Below are 20,812 nucleotides of genomic sequence, written 5' to 3'. Positions count from 1 at the left end.
GTGGGGACACAGCACAGACCCCAGACCCAGGAACCTCTCAGCCGATGACCCCCGGGGTCAGCAGGAGCACTGCGTCCTCAGGTAACACCCACTCCGTTTGCCAAGGAGTCGCCCTTCACTCCCCGACTCAGGACGCTGGGTGGTCCGGGACACACTGTGGGAAGGGGCGACACTAGGCTGGCCTGGCCTGACCATGAAATCCCAAAGAGGGGTCTGTTCAGGACTGACAGACACCCAGAGTGAGGCGAGCTGTGATGTGTGCAGGGAAGACCTGCCATCGGCGATTCCCACGATTCCCACGGGTGCCGCTCTCCCTGCAAGCCCCTGTGCCTCCTGTGAGCAGCCTGGCCTCCCCGGGGCCCTCAGGGTCTCACTGGGACACGCAGCCCCCTCCAGCCAGGGTCAGCAGAGCCAGAGCTTTGGGAGACGGCCTAGGCCTGGGTGGTTTCCAGGCATCCCGAGCCTGGCACAGGTTGGCCCTGGGCACTCAACAGTGGGGGTGATGGTGTTTTTGGCAGGGATGCCGGGTGATCGACCCTCGGAGGACAAGCGCTTCTCGGTGGTGGACATGGCAGCCCTGGGTGGGGTGCTGGGCGCGCTGCTGCTGCTGGCTGTCCTCGGCCTCGCCATCCTAGTCCACAAGCACTATGGCCCCCGGCTCAAGTGCTGCTCTGGCAAAGACCCGGTGAGGCCCAGGGCAGAGGGCAGGGCAGGAGGATGGGGCAGGAGAGGAAGACCGGCCAGGGGAGGGCAGATCGGCAGGTGTGGGGGGGCGTCCAGGTCCAGCATGGACTGAGGGTGTAGAGAGGCCAGGGCTGCAGAGACCCAGAGGCCCAGGGACTCCGCTCACACCCTCCCTCCCTGCCCACAGGAGCCTGAGCCCCTCGGCTCTGACAACCCGGCATTCCAACCTGACCACGAGGCCACCTGGGCACCTGTGCCCAGCCCCACGCACGACCCCAAGCCCTCGGAGACACCGCTGATCCTCACGGAGCCCACGACCCCCAGCCTCATGCCGCCCGGCCCCTCGCTCTCCAGCCCCGAGGCCCCTGGCCCCGAGGCCCCCGGCTCTGCCCCAGAGTCCCCGGCAGCGGCCCACAGCGGGGGAAGCCCCGTGGCCATGAGGTCCATCCTGACCAAGGAGCGACGGCCAGAGGGCGGCTACAAGGCCGTGTGGTTCGGTGAGGACATCGGGGCGGAGGCGGACGTGGTTGTTCTCAACGCGCCCACCCCGGACGTGGATGGCACAGGCGACTCCAGCGGCGGCGATGAGGACGAGGGCGAGGACGGGGCGTGGGGTGGGGGTCTCCACGATGCGCCCGAAAACGACTCCACCTACATCTAACGAGGCCCCTCCCTCCGCCCCAGCCGGGCACTGGAGGTCCCGCTCCCCCCACCCCTGACCCAACGCAGAATAAATCGAGGCTCCCGAAACCCAGGTGGCGGCGTGGGGTGGGCACCAGGGTCTGTGGGGGGTGGGGGGCGCCCCACTCGCTAAGGTCCCCCATGGTCCTCGGTGCTGGAGCCCAGGTGTGCAGATGGAGGTGGCAAGTCCAACCAGGCTGTCCCCACCCCAAGCGTGCTGCAGCACTTCCCGTAAACCACCTGCTGTTCCTGCGCCCTCCCCAGGCTTGGGCCAGCTGGCCCGGCAAGTTCTTCCCCTGCTCTAACCACAGCCTGAGATGGGGACACCCGACCGCCCCACACTGGGGACCTCCTCCTCCCGACCCGACACAGAGGCTGCCTGGGGGAGGCTGAAGAGCCAACGCAAACCCTCAATAAGACGATGGGCTTGGATGCTGGTGGTCTCAAACACCTGCCAGGGGGTCCCAGTCTCCTTCTGAAATCTTCGTGCTTGGGCTGGGGTGCAGCAGTAAACGCCCCTCCAGAGGCCTGGACTGAGGCGCGCTGGGGTGGGCGAGTCTGTGGGGCCCAGCAGGAGGGACTGCAGGTGGGGGTGAGACACACGCCCCCTCACTTCTCTTACGGCCGGAGCCCCATGCCCAGAACTATCAAGGGGTCCCTTGGGAGTCATCAGCACTTTCCCTAATGAAAAGACACCACTAATTCCTTTTCAAATGTTTTAATTGAGAGAGTATCTGATATTCTTGGCAGAACAATCTCAAGAACCCAAACGGGGCCGGCACCGTGGCTGCGCCTGTAAGTAATCCCAGCACTTTGGGAGGACGAGGTGGGCTGATCACCTGAGGTTAGGAGATTGAGACCATCCTGGCCAATGGTGAAAACCCGTCTCTACTAAATACAAAAATGAGCTGGGCGGAGAGGCTCGAGCTTGTGGTCCAAGCTGTCAGGAGGCTGAGACAGGAGCGCTCAGAGGAGGAGGCTGGACCCTGCAGAGCCGTCTCAAAACAAAACAGAAAAAGGAACTCAAAAAACGCGACACTGCCCCTCTTTCGAGGCACATCCACCTCCATTACCCACTTCCCTTTTGAGACTTGGTCTCGCTGGGTCGCCGGGGCTGGAGCGCAGTCCGCTGATCTGGGCTCACTGCAGCCTCGACTTCCTAGGCTCAAGTGATTCCCAAGGAGTTGGGACTAGAGGCCCGTGCCACCACGCCCGGCTAGTTCTTGTAGTTTTAGTAGAGGCTGGGTTTCGCTGTGTTGGCCAGGCTGGTCTCCAACTCCTGACCTCAAGTGACCGGTGACCCTGGGCTCCCAAGGTGCTGGGATGACAGGCATGAGACACGGTGCCCGGCCCCACCCATTACCCACTTCTCAAAGCGCAAAAAGGACCTGATTTTGCCTGGGGTCACGTTTCCCTTATACGTGGGGTCCCCAGCTTATCCCACTGTGTCCTCCACCCCCCGCCCCAGGCGCGTAGGGGCTGCTTCCCAGAGGAGGAGCTGCTGGACCCTGCAGGGCTGAGCCACGCGGGCAGGCAGAGCCACCGCTGTCCGCCCCCGCCGCTCCGCCCTCCGCGCTGCCCGGGGCGGGGTCCGCGGGCCGCCTCCGAAAACAGGAACAGGCCGCGCGCTCTTCCCGGAAACACCCGCCCGGCCACGTGACCTCTTCGGCAGCACCTGCAGCCTCTCGGGCCCCGCCCCCGGCCCGGCCCGGCCCCCATAAAAACGCCGGGCTCCCGCTTCCCCGCGACACGAAACTTCCCGTCCCAGCGGCTCTGGCACCAGGTACTCGGGACCCCGGGCCCACGCGGTGCGGACCCGGGAGCAACAGCCTCCGCGGGGGCTGCGTGACCCCCGAGGGGGAAGAGTCCCGGGCTGGGGGAGCCCGAGGGACGAGGGTCGGGCGGGGAGAGACTCGGAGGCCGGGTTCCGCGGAGTGAGACCCGGACGGGGGTGGGTCGGGGAGGGAGGGAAAGCGCCGCCCGCCGTTTAGGTTTCGCTTTCCCGGGAGCTTGGCCCGCCCCCGACGCAGCCCTTCCCGTCCCCGCAGGGCCCGGCCTGCACCCGCCGGCCTGGCCTGGACGCTGGCCTCTCGCCTGCGACTTCATGTGTGCGCGCCGGCCACACCTGCAGTCACACCTGTAGCCCCTCTGCCGGGAGAGCCACACCAGCCCTCGGTCCACACCTGTGACCCCAACCCCGTGACACCGGGCCACGCGGCCTGCCTTCTGCAGCGACTGGAGCGTCACCCTCCCGTTGAACACCCGACCGCCGAGGGAGCGATGGCCTGGGCTTCGGAGAGGTGAGAGCCCCGCCCACCCTCTCCAGGCGCCCGTCCGGGGCGCCCCGCTGCCCGCCCTGACTCCCCGCGGCCCGGCACCCACAGGACGGCCCCACGCGTGCTGTTCGGAGAGTGGCTCCTTGGGGAGGTCAGCAGCGGCCGCTACGAGGGGCTGCGGTGGCTGGACGAGGCTCGCACCCGCTTCCGCGTGCCCTGGAAGCACTTCGGGCGCAAGGACCTGAGCGAGGCGGACGCGCGCATCTTCAAGGTGGGACCCCGCCCCGGATGGGAGGGCGCACCCAGGACTCCGGGCCGGGCCCACGTCCTCTGTCCCCTCTCCAGGCCTGGGCCGTGGCCCGCGGCAGGTGGCCGCCTGGCAGCAGCGGAGGTGACCAGCCGCCCTGCGAGGCTGCGGAGCGCGCCGGCTGGAAAACCAACTTCCGCTGCGCCCTGCACAGCACGCGTCGCTTCGTGATGCTGCAAGACAACTCAGGGGACCCCGCGGACCCCCACAAGGTGTACACGCTCAGCCAGGAGCTGGGCTGCCGAGGTCAGCGACGCTGGCTGCCCAGGGCGCTGGCATTCATCCCAAGTAGGGAAGGGGGCACATTCCCGGTCAGATGTGCAGTTTTAGAAGCTGCTCTGGGAGGGGCTGCCAGCAGCCCCAGGAGACCGGGAGCCTCCCCTCCTCAGGCCGCAGCCCTAAGGGTTCACAGCCGGGAAGCTGGTGAGGGCTGCTCCGGGCTCCGGCTGTGTCTCTCACTTTGGTCTCGGGGCCTAACCCCTGCCCCCTCCTCCCTCAGAAGGCCCAGGCACGGACCGGACGCAGGCAGAGGCCCCCCTGGCCGCCCCTCCCTCCCAGGTAGTCTCCTCTCTGCCTGCCTCTCCTCGCGCCCAGGTCAGGGAGCCGCGCAACGCTGAGTCTGACTTTTCCCCGCAGGCTGGGCCCCCAGGGCCATTCCTAGCACAAGGAGATGCTGAACTCCAAGCCCCAAGCCTCCTCCCTGCCCCAGCCGGGGACCAGCAGGACCTCCTGCTTCAGGCAGTGTTGCAGAGCTGCCTGGGGGGCCATCTGCTGACAGCGTCATGGGGGGCAGATCCAGGCCCAGCCGAGGCTCCTGGAGAGGGACTGAACGCGCTTTCCCCGACTGGGGGCTGTGCTGGAGGTGTGAGCAGTGCCAAGGAGAGGGTGGAGCCCCAGGGAGAATGGGAGGGGCCAGTGTCCCTGGACAGCCGCTTGAGAAGGGGGAGTGGGGAGCTGAAGAACAGGAAGGGACCCCCATTCCCACTGTCCTCCTCCCTCCTCAGACCCAGGGCTCCCTGCTGAGGAGCTGTACACATGGGCAGCAGAGGCGACCCCCAGGCCCCAGCCTCCAGCCCTAACGGCAGGTGAGAGGGGTAGGGGTTGGGGGGCCTGGGGCACAGGGAGGGGGTGGGGATGAGGTGCCAGCACAAGATTTCCTTCTGGATATAGGCGAGGCCACAGCCCCAGAGCCCCTGCCCCCGGCAGGGCCATACGTGGCCCATTCCCCAGGTGCCTGCACTGTGGTGGAAGGTGAGTGCACCCTGGGAAGGGGTCAGCCTGTCCCCACCCACGCCCACTACTCACAGCTTGGTCTCCATGCAGAACCCAGCCCAGGGGTGCTGGACGTGACCATCACCTACAAGGGCCGCATGGTGCTGCAGCAGGTGGTGGGGCGCCCGAGCTGTGTGTTCCTGTACGGCCCCCCAGGCCCAGCCATCTGGGCCACAGACCCCCAGCCGGTGGCATTCCCCAGCCCTGCTGAGCTTCCGGACCAGAAGCAGCTGCGCTACACGGAGGAGCTGCTGCGGCACGTGGCCCCGGGGCTGCAGCTGGAACTCCGGGGGCCGCAGCTGTGGGCGCGACGCATGGGCAAGTGCAAGGTATACTGGGAGGTAGGCGGCCCCCCAGGCTCCGCCAGCCCCTCCACCCCAGCCTGTCTGCTGCCTCGCAACTTCGACACCCCCATCTTTGACTTCAGAGTCTTCTTCCAAGGTCAGTGGGGCCCCTGCCTGGGGTGCTGTCTCCAGGGATCCTGGGGAGCAGCTGCCTCCAGGTACTCAGCAGAGCCTCCTTCTGCAGAGCTGGTGGAATTCCGGGCACGGCGCCGCTGCAGCTCCCCACACTGCACCATCTACCTGGGCTTCGGCCAGGACTTGTCAGCTGGGAGACCCAAGGAGAAGAGCCTGGTCCTGGTGAAGGTGAGACCAGAGCCTCGGGGAGGGGCGGCCATGTGTCCAGGCCCACTGACAGACGCCTGATGCCCTCGGCAGCTGGAGCCCTGGCTGTGCCGAGTGTACCTGGAGGGCACGCAGCGCGAGGGGGTGTCTTCGCTGGACAGCAGCAGCCTCAGCCTCTGCCTGTCCAGCGCCAACAGCCTCTACGATGTCATCGACGGCTTCCTTATGGAGCTGGAGCAGCCTGCCTAGAGCTGGCCGTGGCCACCCAGTCTAATAAAAGGAGCCCCAGAACATGCTCTGGTGTCTTGGCTGGCGGGGAATCAGGTCCAGGCTGGATATGGGTGGGGCCCAGGGAGGGAGGGACCTCCACAGCCTCCCTGCACACCAACTCACTTCTGTCTTCACCACACACATTACATTACAGGCAATAACTGACTCAAAGAACAGGGTCCTTGACAGGCAGGTGGCCCTTGCCAGCTGTGTAGAGGGGAGGGGCAGCATCTCCCACACCCGACTCCCATCGTCAGGCCTCAGGGCCGCCAGTGCTGCCCCTGGCCTCTGGGAGGCAGCTGTGCCGACTGCAAAGTAGAGCAACTATTTACAGGAGCACAGCGTGGCTAAAGAGAGAGTCAAGACATTCCTAACCCAGAGACAGGTGCACACGCAGCTGCTTTACCACGGACGCCCCCACCCCAGCCGGAGCCTCTCCCAGTCACCAAGTGCTTTACCTTCTAAGTATTAAGTCAATCAAGAAACTTCTAAAGATAATCCATTTTTGATAAATTAGAATGGAAACAGTGTATCTATAATATACATACAAAAGTGTCCAGTTTTCAACTGTGAGGGAGACAGGCACACGGACCAGGTGTCACCAAAGGAACCCGAGGGCAGGTGTGCTGGTGCCCCCCGTTTTCTACCACTCCCAACAGAGCTCCCGGGGCACGGCCTCAGCCCTCGGCGCCCTGGGTGGGCGGCTCCTCACCAGACTCCGCCTTCTTGTGCTTGCGCATGTGCCGGTACTTGTCCACGTAGGCCTTCACCAGGTTGGCCACCTTCACGGGGTTGATCTCCCCACTCTTGCTGTGGCAGATCTGGAGAGAGAGAGCCCATCACCCAACGTCCTTTCCAATCCAGAGGTTCTGGGCCACAGCCGGGGTACCTCACCTGCCCTACACAGGAGCAGGCCCTGGGTGCTGGCACGAATACAGATGGCAGTAGGGGCCGCCCTACTCACGTGAGACCCCCATCCTGCTTGCTCTGCCACATCACAGGGCCACTGAGGGTCCCGCAGTGTCGGGGGAAGCATGAGCCTGAGCTCAGAGACCGTGGGTGTGAGACCCATCACCAGGTACCTGCTCACCTCTGGGAGTCTTGTTCTCCGATCTGTAAGCTGAAGGTGGGCTGGGCAACTTTATTTTTTTGAGCTGGAGTCTTGCTTTGTCACCCAGGCTGGAGTGCAGTGGCGCCATCTCAGCTCACTGCAACCTCCACCTTCTGGGTTCAAGCAATTCTCCTGCCTTGGCCTCCTGAGTAGCTGGGATTACAGGCATGTGCTAATTTTTTTTATTTTTAGTAGAAACAGGATTTCACCACATTGGCCAGACTTACTCCTGACCTCAGGTGATCTGCCCACCTTGGCCTCCCAAAGTACTGGGAGGACAGGCGTGAGACACTGCGCCCGGCCTTGGTATTTTAAATATCTGAGAACATACCCGCATGTGCCTTGCAGGCACCGAAGCACCTCTTCCCTAAGCATCTGCCGGGGCAGCCCCAGGCCTGCAGCCAGGATGTGGCAACGCAGACCCCTGACCTGGTTGGCTGGCCTCAGGCCCGCACTCGGTTTCACCCCAAAGTCCGTGTCGATGAGACAGTACCGACCTGCCACACGGCAGCAACGTGCTGCCCGGGACCCAGAGCTCCCACAGGCACACACACGTGTGCACAGCCCCCGGGACCCAGAGCTCCCACACGCACACACGTGTGCACAGCCCACCTTCTGCACAGCCTTGCGTAGGATGTCCTTGTATTCCTCCTTGGTGACCTCCCTCTTCTGGTAGAACGGCTTGATGGCCAGCTTCACCTCCTCCACTGCGCGCTCCTGCACCTGCAGCTTCTTCATGTACTAGAGAGGGCACGCGCGTCACGCCACGCACTACGGGGGCACGTGCGTCATGCTGGACGTGGCTGGGCAGGGGCCTGGGGTCCCTCTGGCCACAGGCACTGTGGTTCTGGACACGCGGTTCAGAGGCACAAGGACCGGCTTCCGCCCCTCAGCTTTTTGAGACGGAGTCATGCTGTCGCCCAGGCTGGAGTGCAGTGGCGCAAATGTCTCACTGCAGCCTCCACCTCCTGGGTGCAGGTGATTCTCCTGCCTCAGCCTCCCGAGTAGCTGGGATCACAGGTACCCGCCACCACACCCGGCTAACTTTTTTTTTGAGACGGAGTTTCGCTCTTGTTACCCAGGCTGGAGTGCAATGGCGCGATCTCGGCTCACCGCAACCTCCGCCTCCCGGGTTCAGGCAATTCTCCTGCCCCAGCCTCCTGAGTCGCTGGGATTACAGGCACGCACCACCATGCCCAGCTAATTTTTTGTATTTTTAGTAGAGACGGGGTTTCACCATGTTGACCAGGATGGTCTCGATCTCTTGACCTTGTGATCCACCCGCCTCGGCCTCCCACAGTGCTGGGATTACAGGCTTGAGCCACCGCGCCCGGCCCCGGCTAACTTTTACATTATTTTTTAGTAGACATGAGGTTTCTCTATGTTGGTTAGTCTGGTCTCCAACTCCTGACCTCAGGTGATCTGCCTGCCTCAGCTTCCCAAAGTGCTGGGATTACAGGCTTGAGTCACCAGGCCCGGCCAACAACTTTAGTTTCAAAACAAGACGGGAACATGGGGGAAGGGGAAGAGGCAGGACTCACCTCCTCCTTCTTGGTTTTCTCTGCAGCTAGCCTAGGAGTGGGGGCCTTCTCCTCCGAGTTGCTGGCTGCAGTGGCTTGGCCGCCTGGCTCTGAGGCTAGGGTCAGGGCAGTGGGCACTGGGGCCAGGGTCTGTGCTGTCCCACAGCCCACCAGGGGCAGGCTCCCCTGCAGGATGAACTGGACTGTGGGCTGGCTGACCAGCGCACAGGGTGGCATGCTTGAGGGCTGGGCCAGGGCCGGAGGCAGGCTGGGGCTGTAAACCTGGGAAGGACATGCCCCACTGAGCACAGGGCCTTACAACTGGCAGCCCTGTGCCCAGGAGCCATGAGGCCTCAGCCCCAGCCTGGTGTAGCATGTGTGGCATGGGTGCCAGGCTACTGCCCACAGCCCACAGCCCTCCAGCCCAGGCACCCACCTGAGAGGGGTCTGTGTCTGGAAACCCAGGCTCCGGAAGCACATGACCAGGAGGGGGTGGCTCGGAGAACACCTGCCTGATCCCTGTGGGGGCCACATCCTCCACATCCCAGGCTCCTTCTCGGGGCTTCTGAGGCCTGTGAAGTGGTGCCCCTGGGGACCCGACAGACAGGGAGGTGGGTGCTTTGTGCCCACCCATGCCCAGGATGCTGCTCACAGCTGGAAAAATCCAGAAAAGCACCAGGAACAAGGACCACAGAGCAGCCCTCAGATCCACCCCCAGCAGCCAGGGGAGGGGAGACATATGCCAGCTCCTAGCCCGACCCCCCTACCACGACCTGCTCGGCCCACCTGCAGGGAGACCCTGCCCCCTCATCCCACTCTTCCCTGGCCTCAGAAGCTCCCTTGTGGCGGTCAGGGCCCTATTCACCCAGAGGCCCTGTCCTCTGCAGGGCTCGGAGTCACCAGGGGCCTATCCTGGACAGGGGCCAGGCCCCTACACCCTACACACCAGGGGCTCAGTCCTGGACAGGGGCCGGGGTCCTAACCCTACTCACTGGGGCCTGTCCTCATTGGGGTTCGGGGCCCGATTCTCTGGGGGCTGTCCTCAGTGGGGGCCGGGGCCCTACTCACGGGGAACTCTGTCCTCAACAGGGATGCTGCTCTCCGACTCCTGCAGGTTCCAGGTGACCCGCTTCACCAGGGCTCTGGTCCGCAGGAGGGGCGTCTGCGAAACCACCTCCTCAGGCCTGGCCGCTTCCTGCACCCTCCCACTCATGGTAGGGCCGTCCTCCTTCCCCACAGGCGCCACACCCAGGGAACTGGGCGCCTCGGTCTTCTCAGCGACACGCAGCTCCTGGTGGTCCTCTGCCAGGGGTGGGGGCTGTGAAGCGTCTTCATCGTGCATCAGCGACACCTCCCTCTGGATGGCGGCCAGGCTGGCTGCGGGCAACGCAGGCTTCGGAGGGAGGTCGCGCTCCGGGGAAGAGTCTGTGCTTTCGGGAGAAGGTGGTGAGCTCATGTCATCGAGCTGCATGAAAACAGCTTCATCTGAGAAATCGTCAAAGACATGTCCCGCCTCCACGGAGTCGCCATAATCCAGATCGTCAGGCGTGCACTCAGCCACCACCTCCAGGACAGCGGGGACCTGCAGGGGGACCTGGTCGGCCACAGCCACCTCCGGTGAGATAAGAGCTTCCACCAAGGCTGGCGACCTGGCTGGGAGGTCTTCCCGCACCGGCTCCCCCTGTGGAAGGGGCGATGGGGACGCCTCCCTCACAGCTCCCTTCCTCTCTGGGGACCGGGAGCGGCTGCGGGGCAGCTTCTCGTGGGACCGTGGCCGCCTGTGCTCCCGCGCCCTGTGCTCTGAGCTTGGCGACCGGGACCTCCGCTTCCTCCAGTCTCGGGGCCGCACCGCAGTCTCCTTCCGGTCCAGCCGCTCGCGGCTGCGCTCCCGCTGGTGCTTGTGCCTGCGGACCCTCTCCAGGCTGCTGGGGGGGGAGCACTCCCTTCCCCGAGGTCTGGACCCTGATCTCCGCGTCTTCTTCTTCCTGCCCTCATAGTGCTCGTAGGAAGAGCTGCCCGGGCTCCCCGAGCGTGACCGGGACGTCCTCCGGCTGCGGCCCCAGGGGGCCCGCCTGTGCTCCCGGCCCCTGTCCTTGGCTTTCTTCCTCTTGGCTCGCTCTCGGCTGCTGGAGCGGTCGCTGGAGGACCGACGGCTCTTGGCCTTGGACCGCTGCCTCCTGAGGCGCTCCTCGCCCACCGACGGCGACCCTGACCTCGAGCTCCTGTCCCTGGATCCGGAGCGTGTCCTGGAGCGTGTCCGCCGGTGCTCCCTGGATGCCCTCTTCCTCTTGGCCTTCTTCCTGCTTCGGGAGCTGGACGTGGAGCGGGACCGGGAAGGGGGCCTGAGCTCCACGACCCGGTGGGTGGCTGCCTGCGGCACGTCCGGGCTGGGCGGGGCTTCCGGCTCCAGGACTGTCACACAGGTCACCGTCCGCTCCTCAGAGCCAAAGAAGGTGCTGCAAGACGCTCCATCGTTGTCCTCCCAGGGCTCTGAGGGGGACAGCCTCCGCACCCGGGCAGCCAGGCCCTGCCTTTCTATGGGCTCCTCTGTGCCTGGCCCCTCTCGCTCCGTGTCAGAGGCCCCCTCGGCAGTCACCGCGCCCCGGAGCTTGGACACGGTGGAGGATGGCCCAAGAGGGGGCTCGGGCTCCGTCCCGAAGACGCTCTCCACTGTGTAGGAGGTGACGCAGCGCACAGCCTGAACCGTCTGGACCTTCGGGCTGTTGATGGAGATGGTTCTCGTGATCTCAGAGGGCAGGAGGCCGGGGCCGGACCTCTCGGGGCTGCTGCTGGGGGCGCTGGAGTCAGAGCCGGTGGGGTCCGAGGGGTCGTAGACCTCGCTCCGCAGCTGCTTTGTCTTCTTGATGGAGAAGAGGGGCGAGGGGTTCTCCTTCCTTTGCTCCTTGTTGTCCACGGGCCGGAACGTGTTACAGAAGCCGGGGCTGGAGAGTCGGCTGGAATGTGCCGTGTTTCCAGGAATATTGATCCGGAAGCTCTCAAAGGTTGACCCAACCCCTTTCCCTCTTGAGGATCCCAGTGGGGCCAAACTGCCATGGGAGCTGGGGGCTGGAGGCCGGGAACTGCCTGTGTGCGTGCCAGGCTCCCGCGGGACCCTGCTGCTGGCCTCGCTCTCTGCCCGTGCACCTCGCCCCGGCTGCCCGGTGCCCTCCCTGCCGGTTAGCCGGCTGATACACGCGCTGGGGATCTCGATGCTCTGCCCAGGGTCCGGGGCGGTGGCCTGTCTGCTGCCGCTGCCGTCTCTTCTGATCTTTGGTATCCTGGGTAGCTCAGAGATGTCCACTCTTCTGGGCGCTGGTTTCAGGGCAGGCCCTGGCACCACACTGCGAGACGGGGGGTTAGAATCTCTGCTGGAGCTCTTAGACGCGGCGGAAGCAAGGGGCAAAGCGTGCTTGCTGGTGCCGCTGAACCGGGAGCTGTGACTGTGTCTTACGCCAGGCGCACTCCCATTTGACAAGTTCCGAGCCTGAACCGGCCCAGGGGTTGCAGAGAAGTCCAGCCTCACAGGCGCCCCCGACGTGCGGGCAGGGATGCCTTGACAGCTGAGCCCTGAGCCCTGTGGCCTGCTTCCCGAGGGGCCTTGAGCCAGGCTCCCTGAGGGCAGCGCTCTGGGCTGCAGGCAGTCCTTGGACCCTTCTTCCCCTCTGGACAGACCACGTGAGTTTCGCTGAAAAGAAACTGGAGCTAAAAAACAAAAAAATCAGTGGCAATCACTTCCCACCTACTCTTCCTAAATGCTACTGGTTTAAATTTTATTACAACTGGTTTTCCGTGAGGTCGTGCACTTTAAACTCCCATCTGCCCGTTGAGGTGAACACCTCGCCTTTCCACACCTGGGGAAAGAGCTGCTTCAACAGCCACACTGTGGATGACAAGGTGCAGTGCCTGGGGCCGTTAGGACACGATATTCACCAGGGGCAAGGCAGCACCCCATTAAGACATATTCACCAGGGGCGGGCAGTACCCCATTAGGAAATGATACCACCCAGGTACTAGGGGCCATACCCTGCAGCTGTGGGGCTCAGTAAGAACTCGGGGCAAACTGGGAACTGCTCAAGAGAAATCAATGGAGAAAATGGCTGAGCCCTTGGGAGCAGGCTGAGGATCAGAAGCCCAGAGGGAGGCAGCTGTGCAGGGGGAGGCACATGGCCGTGTTGGGGCGAGCACTGGGGTCAGGTGGGCGGCCCTGTCAGGAAGAAGTGGGCGGCCATGCTGGGGGAGGCGCTCACCTGCCCTCTTGGCACTGAGGGAGCCGTCACGGTGGATGATGATGTCACTGCTGCCCAGCATCAGGAGACTCTGGCCCGACAGGATGCTGCCCAGCAAGTCAGGCACTGGCTCCTCCTCCACGTCTGGCTCCGGCACCGCCGCAGGAAGACGCCTCCTGTGGGCATAGACCCGAGGCCCTGCCATCACTGCCTCTCACAGCCCATGGGCTGGTACCCAGGCAGAGCCCTGCAGCAGGCGGGAGTCGGGGCGAGTGGGGCTGGACCGGGCCTGTGCCTCCCCCACAGTCCTGCTCCAGATGCTGTTATGAGAAGAGGTGCCCCGACAGACCTCCCAGAGGGAAGGAGGAAGCCCCACCTCCCAGCCTTGCCTCCAGGGAAACCAGGTGTTTCTGGGAGAAGTCACCTCTGATGCCTTGGCCACACTCCACCATCAGGCGGGAGGGGGCAGACAAGCATCTTTACCTGTTTTGTTGGTTTGGGTTAATTTTTTTCTTGTGCCAAAACAGAATTGGCCAAGAGATGACCTCTGATGATAGCCTTACTCAACAGGGCCCCTGCTCCTGCGTGAGATGGGGTCCCTGTGCTGGTGGCTCTCAGGCCGGGGTGGGGGCAGAGGGGCCACCTTGTGGAGCTGCAGCAACTCCCGTCCATGCTCGCGGGCAGGCCGTGGCCTCCAGTCCATGCTCACGGGCCGTGGCCTCCATGCAGGACGGGCTGAGCCCTGCCTTAGGCCAGAGCTCCGTGACGAGTGTGACGGCTGAGGGGAGGTGCTGAGGCCACCCAGGACCACAGAGACCCAGGCTGTCATGGCCACACCCTGGAGCCCCCAGCTGCAGCCCCACTGCCACCCCCACTCCCCAGAAGCCTCTGCCCTCACACACCTGGAAAGCCCCACGGAGACAGGCCTGGCCACAGGCTGGTGGGACTGCAGGGCCGACCGGGACAGCGCCCGTCTCTTGGCACTCAGCGGGGAAAGGGGGTTTGCAGAAAGCTCTTCACTGCTAGAGGGAAGAACATAGGCCAAAGGGAACAGATGACTCCCAGCTCCCAGAACCCTCAGCCCAGGGAGACGGCACTGAGGAGGGTGGCCGAGCACTGGCCATGGCGGCACACGTGATTCAGGACCTGCACCAGACCCGTAAGTTCCACGTGGCCCACCTGCACCGAGTGTGGCGGTGGGAGGAATGGCCACCCTCACAGACACGAACCCTAAGGCCTCCGCGTGCACCTCGGGCCCCATACACACAGGTGTGATAGGAGGAACGGCCACTCTCACTCAAAAACATGAACCCTGAGGCCTCCACGTGCACCTCAGAGCCCTGTGGCCACAGCCCCCATGGAGAGGAGCAGGTGCCCATACAGGACCATCACCCATTCGGTCACCTGTCGAAGGGGTCCAGCTCATAGGGGTCTCCAAATAGAGACAGAGAGGCAGCTCCAATGTCCGCTCGCAGCAGCCCCAGGGAGGGTTCCACCGGCTTGAACACTGACGGAATGCAGGTGCTGTGAACAGGCCTGCCTAGGCCCAGTGTCCGCGCAATTCGGGAACGAGTGGTGACTTCACTCTGAATCCAATAACAAAGAACAAGATTAACGGACAAGCAGGAACGACATCTACGAAGGCTCTACAAACGCCAAGGCTTCATCAGCAACAGCATACGTGAGGGAGGGTGAGCATTAGGGCAAAGCCAACGGGCTTCACGCACACCGATCACGAGCACCACAAGCAGACCCAACGCCGCACACACCGATCACGACCACCACAAGCAGACCCAACGCCGCACACACTCATCACGACCACAAGCAGACCCAACGCCGCACACACTCATCACGACCACAAGCAGACCCAACACCGCACACACTCATCACGACCACAAGCAGACCCAACCCCGCACACACCCACCGCGGACCGGCTTCGCACACACTCATCACGACCACAGGCAGACCCAACACTGCACAGGTCCACCGCGGACCAACTTCACAAACAGACATTCAGTGAAAACTCACAAAGAGGGAAACAAAAAACTCAATGATGACTGACAGTAAAACCCCTTGAAACTAGGGCACGCTGGCTCACACCTGTAATCCCAGTACTCTGGGAGGCCGAGGAAGACAAATCATTTGAGGCCAGCTCAAGACCAGCCTGGCCAACATGGCAAACCCCCATCTCTACTAAAAATACAAAATTAGCCAGGCATGGTGGCGAATGACTGTAATCCCAGCTACTTGGGAGGCTGAGGCAAAAGAATTGCCTGAGGCAGGGCACGGTGGCTCACACCTGTAATCCCAGCACTTTGGGAGGCCAAGGCAGGTGGATCACGAAGTCAGGAGACTGAGATCATCCTGGACAACATGGTGAAATCCCATCTCTACTAAAACATTAGCTGGGCATGGTGGTGGGGTGCCTGTAGTCCCAGCTACTCAAGAGGCGGAGAGGTGGACCCAGGAGGTGGAGGTTGCAGTGAGCCCAGATTGCGCCACCACACTTCAGCCTGGCAACAGAGCGAGGCTCCATCTCAAAAAAAGGATCACTTGAACCTGGGAGGCGGAGGTTGCAGTGAGCCAAGATCGTGCCATTGCACTCTAGCCTGGGCAACAAGAGAGAAACTCCATCTCAAAACAACCAACCAACCAAAAACACCCCTAAAATGTGGTTTTACACAAATGTGTGTTATATAAGTTTATTCAGTAGAAAATGAATAACGATCTTGAGTATAAATTCATATAAAGACGCAGCAGACTTGGTGCTCACACCTGTAATCCCAGCACTTTAAGAGGCCGAGGTGAATGGATTATGAGGTCAAGAGATTGAGGACCATCCTGGTCAAGATGGTGAAACCCCGCCTCTACTAAAAATTCAAAAATTAACTGGCTGCAGTGGAGCGCGCCTGTAGTCCTAGCTACTCAGGAAGCTGAGGTGAGGGATCACCTAAGCCTGGGGAGGTGGAGGCTGCAGTGAACCAGGGTCACGCCATTGCACTTCAGCCTGGGCCACAGAGTGATACCCTGTCTCAAAAAACAAAACAAAAAGATTCAGCAAACAGCTGAACAATTTCTGCAATTCAGGTTTTTATACATTAAAATGTTAAGTGTGCAGTCTGTGAGTGGACGAGGTGACGGACTTTAGTCCTGGGCTGGGCATCACGCACGTGCACACGGAACAACACATCACCCTCCACCCTGTAAACATGGACAGTTACTAGGGAGCAACTAAACATACATATTCATAAATACCTGGTCCAGGATTTTGGATGAAAAACCCCAAAACACCAAAAGCCACGACATGTACCAAGGAGGCCGCTCCTAGGGCCCAGTGAGGGTGGGTCAGAGGAGGCGGACGGGGCCTGTCAGACATGTGTCACTCCTCAGAGCCAGCTGGGCAGGCCTGCCTGAAACCTGCAGCTGCTCCACTCCAGGGGGCTTCTGCCAGAGGACCTTGCACCAGCTGGGCTCACGCCTGGCTCCCTGACCAGCTGATGGCTGCAGGAGGGTTCCTGGGGGCACACCCCTCAGTGTGCCCAGCTCAACATGCCTTAGGAACCAGCTGGCCTCAACCCCACTTCAGTCTGTGCTACAGGAATGTTCGTTTCCATCAGCAAATCGCTGAGTAAACACAGAAACGAAGTGAGGCGGATGAGCCCTGCTCGGAAACCACACGCAGGCGCCGCGGCTGGCGGGGGCTGGGCACTGCTGCCCAGTTCTCACCTTCACCCTCGTCCCTTTTCTTTTCTTCACTCGATGCTGGCGTTTCTTAGACCTCGTCGCTGAGCCTTTACCTTTTGCAGACGGCCTGGACGGGGTTTTCCTTCTTCCCGGCACTTTCCTCCGTCTTCCTAGAGAGAAGTTGTTGAAGCCTGTGCCTCTCTGTGCTGGGACCTCCCTCCCACCCCATTCCTGTGAGTCTAGCCCAGAGGACAAAGCCCAAGGAGCCAGTACAGAGGGACCACACGCACTGGCTTCGATTTGTTTTTGAGACAGGATCTTGCTCTGTCACCCAGGCTGGAGTGCAGGGAGGTGATCTCAGCTCACAGCAGCCTCAAACTCCTGGGCTCACCTGTTCTCCCACCTCAGCCTCCCCAGTAGCTGGGACCACAGGCATGCAACACCGTGCCCGGCTAATTTTTGTATAGCTAGAAGGCTTAGCCATGTTGCCAAGCTGGTCTCTGGGCTCAAGCAATCCACCCGCCCCAGCCTCCCAAAGTGCTGGGATTACAGGCTACTCAGGGGGCTAAGGCATGAGAATTGCTTGGGCCTCAAAGGCAGAGGTTACAATGAGCTGAGAACATGCCACTACACTCCCGCTTGGGCAACAGTGAGACCCTGTCTCAAAAAAATAAATAAATAAAAAGAACGTGTCCCTATGGGGGAGACAAAGGAAATGAGCAGCATCTAAGTAAGAACAGAGCCTGACTTCCCTGAATGTACCATTAAACATCTGACTAATTATGGAACAGGGTCGGGCGCCACGGCTTACGCCTGTAATCCCAGCACTTTGGGAGGCCGAGGCGGGCAGACCCCTTGAGGTCAGGAGTTCGAGACCGGTCTGGCCAACATGGTGAAACCCCGTCTCTACTGAAAATACAAAAATTAGTCAGGCGTGGTGGCGGGCACCTGTAATCCCAGCTACTCGGGAGGCTGAGGCTGGAGAATCACTTGAACCCAGGAGATGGAGGTTGCAGTGAGCCAAGATCGCATCATTGCCCTCCAGCTCCAGAATGAGACTCTGTCTCAAAAAAAAAAAAAAAAAAAGAGAGAGAAATTATGAAACAAAACTGAATTAGACAACAGCAAGCACTGACAGTGGAAAGCAAAAGGGAACACCGTATTTCTGTGTCCCCACACCCCAGGAAGCCCAGCAGGGAGGGAGCTACCAATGAAGACAGAGAGATGCCCCCTCAAGGCACAGATCATGCAAACACATCCACGGTGCTCAAACTGTGAGTTTATCACACTGCTAAAACTGGTAGACACAGGAAAGGGCTGTCTACGCCGCCGCCCCACCAGCCACACGAGCACTGGGGGATGGCAAGCTTCTCTCCTCATAGACGCTTCCCGGAGAATCTAAGCGGCCATGAGCAGTGCCAGCCCTGAAGCCTGGACCATGTCAGCGAGCTGCTGGGAACCCTGCACATGGGCAGCCACTGCTGCTAACAGTGGCCCTGTGACAGAACACCCCCAGGGTCCCTTGCAAACACAAAAGTGAACAGACTGAACTCCACAGGGTGCAGGAGGCAAAGCCAGGCCTAGAAACAATGAATGACCGACCATCTAAATTTGGTCTCTGAATTCTAATCCTCACTTAAAGGAACAAGTGCTTCCTGGAGGAGTACCCAAGGCACAGAAAAGGCCACACAAGGCGCACGCCACCGCCAACACCCATCACCAGAGTGCAACAAAGCGCAGTGGCGTCTGGCTCTGGGCACGGGCGCCAGGACGCAGGACGCAGAGCCAGCAGAGTCCACAGAAGGGCTTCCAGTCCCTCGAGGCGCCCCCACGTGCAGGACGCAGGGCCAGCAGAGTCCACAGAAGGGCTTCCAGCCCCTCAAGGTGCTCCACATGCCCAATGGTAGGCAAAATAAAACCCAGGAGTTCTGAGTGTTACCGAGAGAATGGGGAATCGCCAGAGCTCTTCCGTGTTGCCAACGGATTAGAAACTGGCGCAGTGACCTTGGAGAACTTGACCTTGCAGCTGTTCCGTGTTGCCAATAGATTAGAAACTGGCGCAGTGACCTTGGTCTGGCAACTCTCTCCAGAGTCAAACGCACATTTACCGGATGAGCCGACTGCTCTACTCCTCTGCGTAAACGCATTAGCACCCCTCTGCATTTCACTTCATAGGAATGAGAACGTCTGCCCACAGAAGGAACTGTGCTGTGACAGCCACCGCGGCTTTATCCTTAACACCCTAACACTCAAATCAACCCAAACACCCACCAACAGGACAAACGGTATATTCATACAATGAAATACTTCTCAGTGACAGCCACAGACACAGACCATTGGAGACTCCCAGAACGCTGCACTGAGCAAAAGGAGCAGCGAGCTGGAGCCCCCACAGCGGACCCACAGACGCCGAGTCCTCCGGAGCCCCAGGACCAGCACAACTGACACAGTGATGCATATGGCCGCAGGGCTGCTGTGGGGCCGGACGCGTGGTCTGTAACTGTGCCTGTGCTGGCTGGAGTGGAAGTTAGATTTGGCAGACCCAGAACTACACGCTACAGTGGGTGCATTTACCTAATAAGTATGCATGCTTCAGGCCAGTGCGGTGGCTCCTGCCTGAAATCCCAGCACCATGGGAGGCCGAGGTGGGTGGATCACCTGAGGTCAGGAGTTCTAGACCAGCCTGGCCAACATGGTGAAACCCTGTCACTACTAAAAATTCAAAAATCAGCCAGGTGTGGCAGCGGATGCCTGTAATCCCAGATACTCGGGAGGCTGAGGCAGGAGGATGGCTTGAACCCAGAGGCAGAGGTTGCAGTGAGCTGAGATCACACCCCTGCACTCCAGCCCAAGAGAGAGAGAGACTCTGTCTCAAAAAAAAAAAGTATGTATGCTTCAATAATCACAATTCTAATCACAGAGTAGAAACCCTGAGGAAGCCGGGAGCGCATGAGTCCACAGTGACTTCGGTCACCGCCACGGGGAAGAGAGGATGCTCCTTGCGAGGGCCAAACCCACCGGGGCGCACCAGCACCAGGGAGCATCTGACAACCTACAGTCTCCACGGCTCTCCTCAGGAGCTGCCCATCAATTCAAGGGAGGATTAGTAACTTCACAGTGGACGCCTGCTAACCAAGTCATCAAAGTTAACCAGCACTGGGATAAAACTACACAACTCAGAGAAAAGGACTGGAAACCTGAGCGGGACAGAAGCAAGACAAGCCGCTGAACTACAGATCTCAACTCTGCCCACACAGAGAAGCCCAGCCCCAGATGGCTTCAGGGGTGTATTCTGACACACACAGCAAAAACAACAAGACTGCCTCCATAAACCTTAGGAAGCAATCCTTCCAAAAAGCAGAGGGGAACAATTTGGGAAGGCTGGCATCACCCTGGCACAAACGCCAGAGGCAGCAAGGTTGCAGACTTGAAGGTCAGACCCACACCTCCTGGCCTTGGTGGGCTCGTGTCATGTTTTCTTTTCAGCTAAGAAGATTAAGTTGCAGAAAGAAGAAACAGAAATGCCCCCAGCCCTGGCTGCGAGGGAAGCAGTGAGTGGACCCCGGGCGTGGGCCCCCCGAGGGGCTGCAGAGAGTGCCTCCCGCTAGGCTTACTTGTCCTCCTCTTTCGCCGGGCGGGAGTGCGCGGTGTCAGGGGGCGCTGATACACGGCAGTGCTCAGGCCGGTCGCCACGGCCTCGATGGCCTCGTCCAGCAGGGAAGACTCGAGGGGCCCTGGTGTGTGCTACAGGCAAAGGGGCGGCGCCATCAGGGGCCCTTGTGGCCTCAGCCAGGCCAGCACAGACCCCAAACGGAGCCCAAATCACAGCCCACAATGGCAGCCAGAGAAGCACGACACCCCCACTGGCCACCCACAGCAGCAGACCGGCCCCACCTTCCTCTCCCCTGCCACAGAGGCTGCTGAGCACTCCCACAGGGGCAAGGCTAGGACTGCCCAGGTCAGCAGGCCCGGGAGGGTTCTGGGAGGCCAGCACAGGTCCAGAGGACGGTGGAGTTCTTGGAGGAAGAAGAGCACGGTGCGGAGCTCAGAGCAAGTCCTGAGAGCTGCACTCCTACACAGGTGTGCGGGTGGTGTGCGGGAGGGACGAGGAAGTGGCGGGTGGGTGGGGAGGACAGGTGTGCGGGTGGTGTGCGG

The 20,812-nt window shown here is 61.4% G+C and overlaps 3 protein-coding genes across 10 annotated transcripts in view; 2 read left to right on the top strand and 1 right to left on the bottom strand.

The window, feature by feature from the left end:
• The window catches only part of CDHR5 (cadherin related family member 5), a 7,122-nt gene extending 5,325 nt beyond the window's left edge, over positions 1 to 1,797 (top strand). The window contains exons 13-15 of the mRNA XM_032271481.1: positions 13 to 81; positions 519 to 685; positions 872 to 1,797. Coding sequence (XP_032127372.1) covers positions 13 to 81; positions 519 to 685; positions 872 to 1,345 — 710 coding nt within the window. The 3' untranslated portion in view covers positions 1,346 to 1,797. The remainder of the gene's footprint in view (positions 1 to 12; positions 82 to 518; positions 686 to 871) is intronic.
• Positions 1,798 to 2,619: 822 nt separating this feature from the next.
• IRF7 (interferon regulatory factor 7) lies at positions 2,620 to 6,141 on the top strand. Of its 4 annotated transcripts, none has more exons than XM_032271483.1 (11): positions 2,620 to 3,148; positions 3,414 to 3,665; positions 3,750 to 3,912; positions 3,987 to 4,194; positions 4,451 to 4,506; positions 4,585 to 4,810; positions 4,953 to 5,033; positions 5,119 to 5,199; positions 5,272 to 5,661; positions 5,749 to 5,867; positions 5,940 to 6,141. In XM_032271483.1, the coding sequence occupies exons 2-11, from the start codon at positions 3,646 to 3,648 to the stop codon at positions 6,093 to 6,095; spliced, it is 1,500 nt and encodes a 499-aa protein (XP_032127374.1). In that variant the 5' UTR covers positions 2,620 to 3,148; positions 3,414 to 3,645; the 3' UTR covers positions 6,096 to 6,141. The 4 variants fall into 4 exon arrangements, with proteins under 4 accessions (XP_032127374.1, XP_032127375.1, XP_032127373.1 ...); XM_032271484.1 differs by having other exon boundaries at positions 4,448 to 4,506; positions 5,119 to 5,178; XM_032271482.1 differs by having other exon boundaries at positions 2,621 to 3,148; positions 4,448 to 4,506.
• Positions 6,142 to 6,602: 461 nt separating this feature from the next.
• Positions 6,603 to 20,812, bottom strand: part of PHRF1 (PHD and ring finger domains 1) — a 35,727-nt gene continuing 21,517 nt past the window's right edge. For 3 of the 5 annotated variants that reach the window (XM_032271478.1, XM_032271480.1, XM_032271479.1), the window contains exons 9-18: positions 20,272 to 20,401; positions 16,700 to 16,827; positions 14,378 to 14,559; positions 13,876 to 13,995; positions 12,995 to 13,149; positions 9,816 to 12,449; positions 9,184 to 9,335; positions 8,769 to 9,029; positions 7,840 to 7,968; positions 6,603 to 6,937 (exon numbers count right to left, since the gene is read on the bottom strand). In XM_032271478.1, the coding sequence (XP_032127369.1) occupies positions 6,794 to 6,937; positions 7,840 to 7,968; positions 8,769 to 9,029; positions 9,184 to 9,335; positions 9,816 to 12,449; positions 12,995 to 13,149; positions 13,876 to 13,995; positions 14,378 to 14,559; positions 16,700 to 16,827; positions 20,272 to 20,401 (4,035 nt within the window). In that variant the 3' untranslated portion in view covers positions 6,603 to 6,793. The remainder of the gene's footprint in view (positions 6,938 to 7,839; positions 7,969 to 8,768; positions 9,030 to 9,183; positions 9,336 to 9,815; positions 12,450 to 12,994; positions 13,150 to 13,875; positions 13,996 to 14,377; positions 14,560 to 16,699; positions 16,828 to 20,271; positions 20,402 to 20,812) is intronic. The other 2 variants (XM_032271476.1, XM_032271477.1) reach the window with 1 other exon arrangement.

Source organism: Sapajus apella, unplaced genomic scaffold, assembly GCF_009761245.1.
Source record: "Sapajus apella isolate SASKATOON/1434 unplaced genomic scaffold, GSC_monkey_1.0 scaffold234, whole genome shotgun sequence".
In the NCBI taxonomy this organism is placed as follows: domain Eukaryota; kingdom Metazoa; phylum Chordata; class Mammalia; order Primates; family Cebidae; genus Sapajus; species Sapajus apella.
This window is presented reverse-complemented; position numbering and strand designations above follow the sequence as displayed.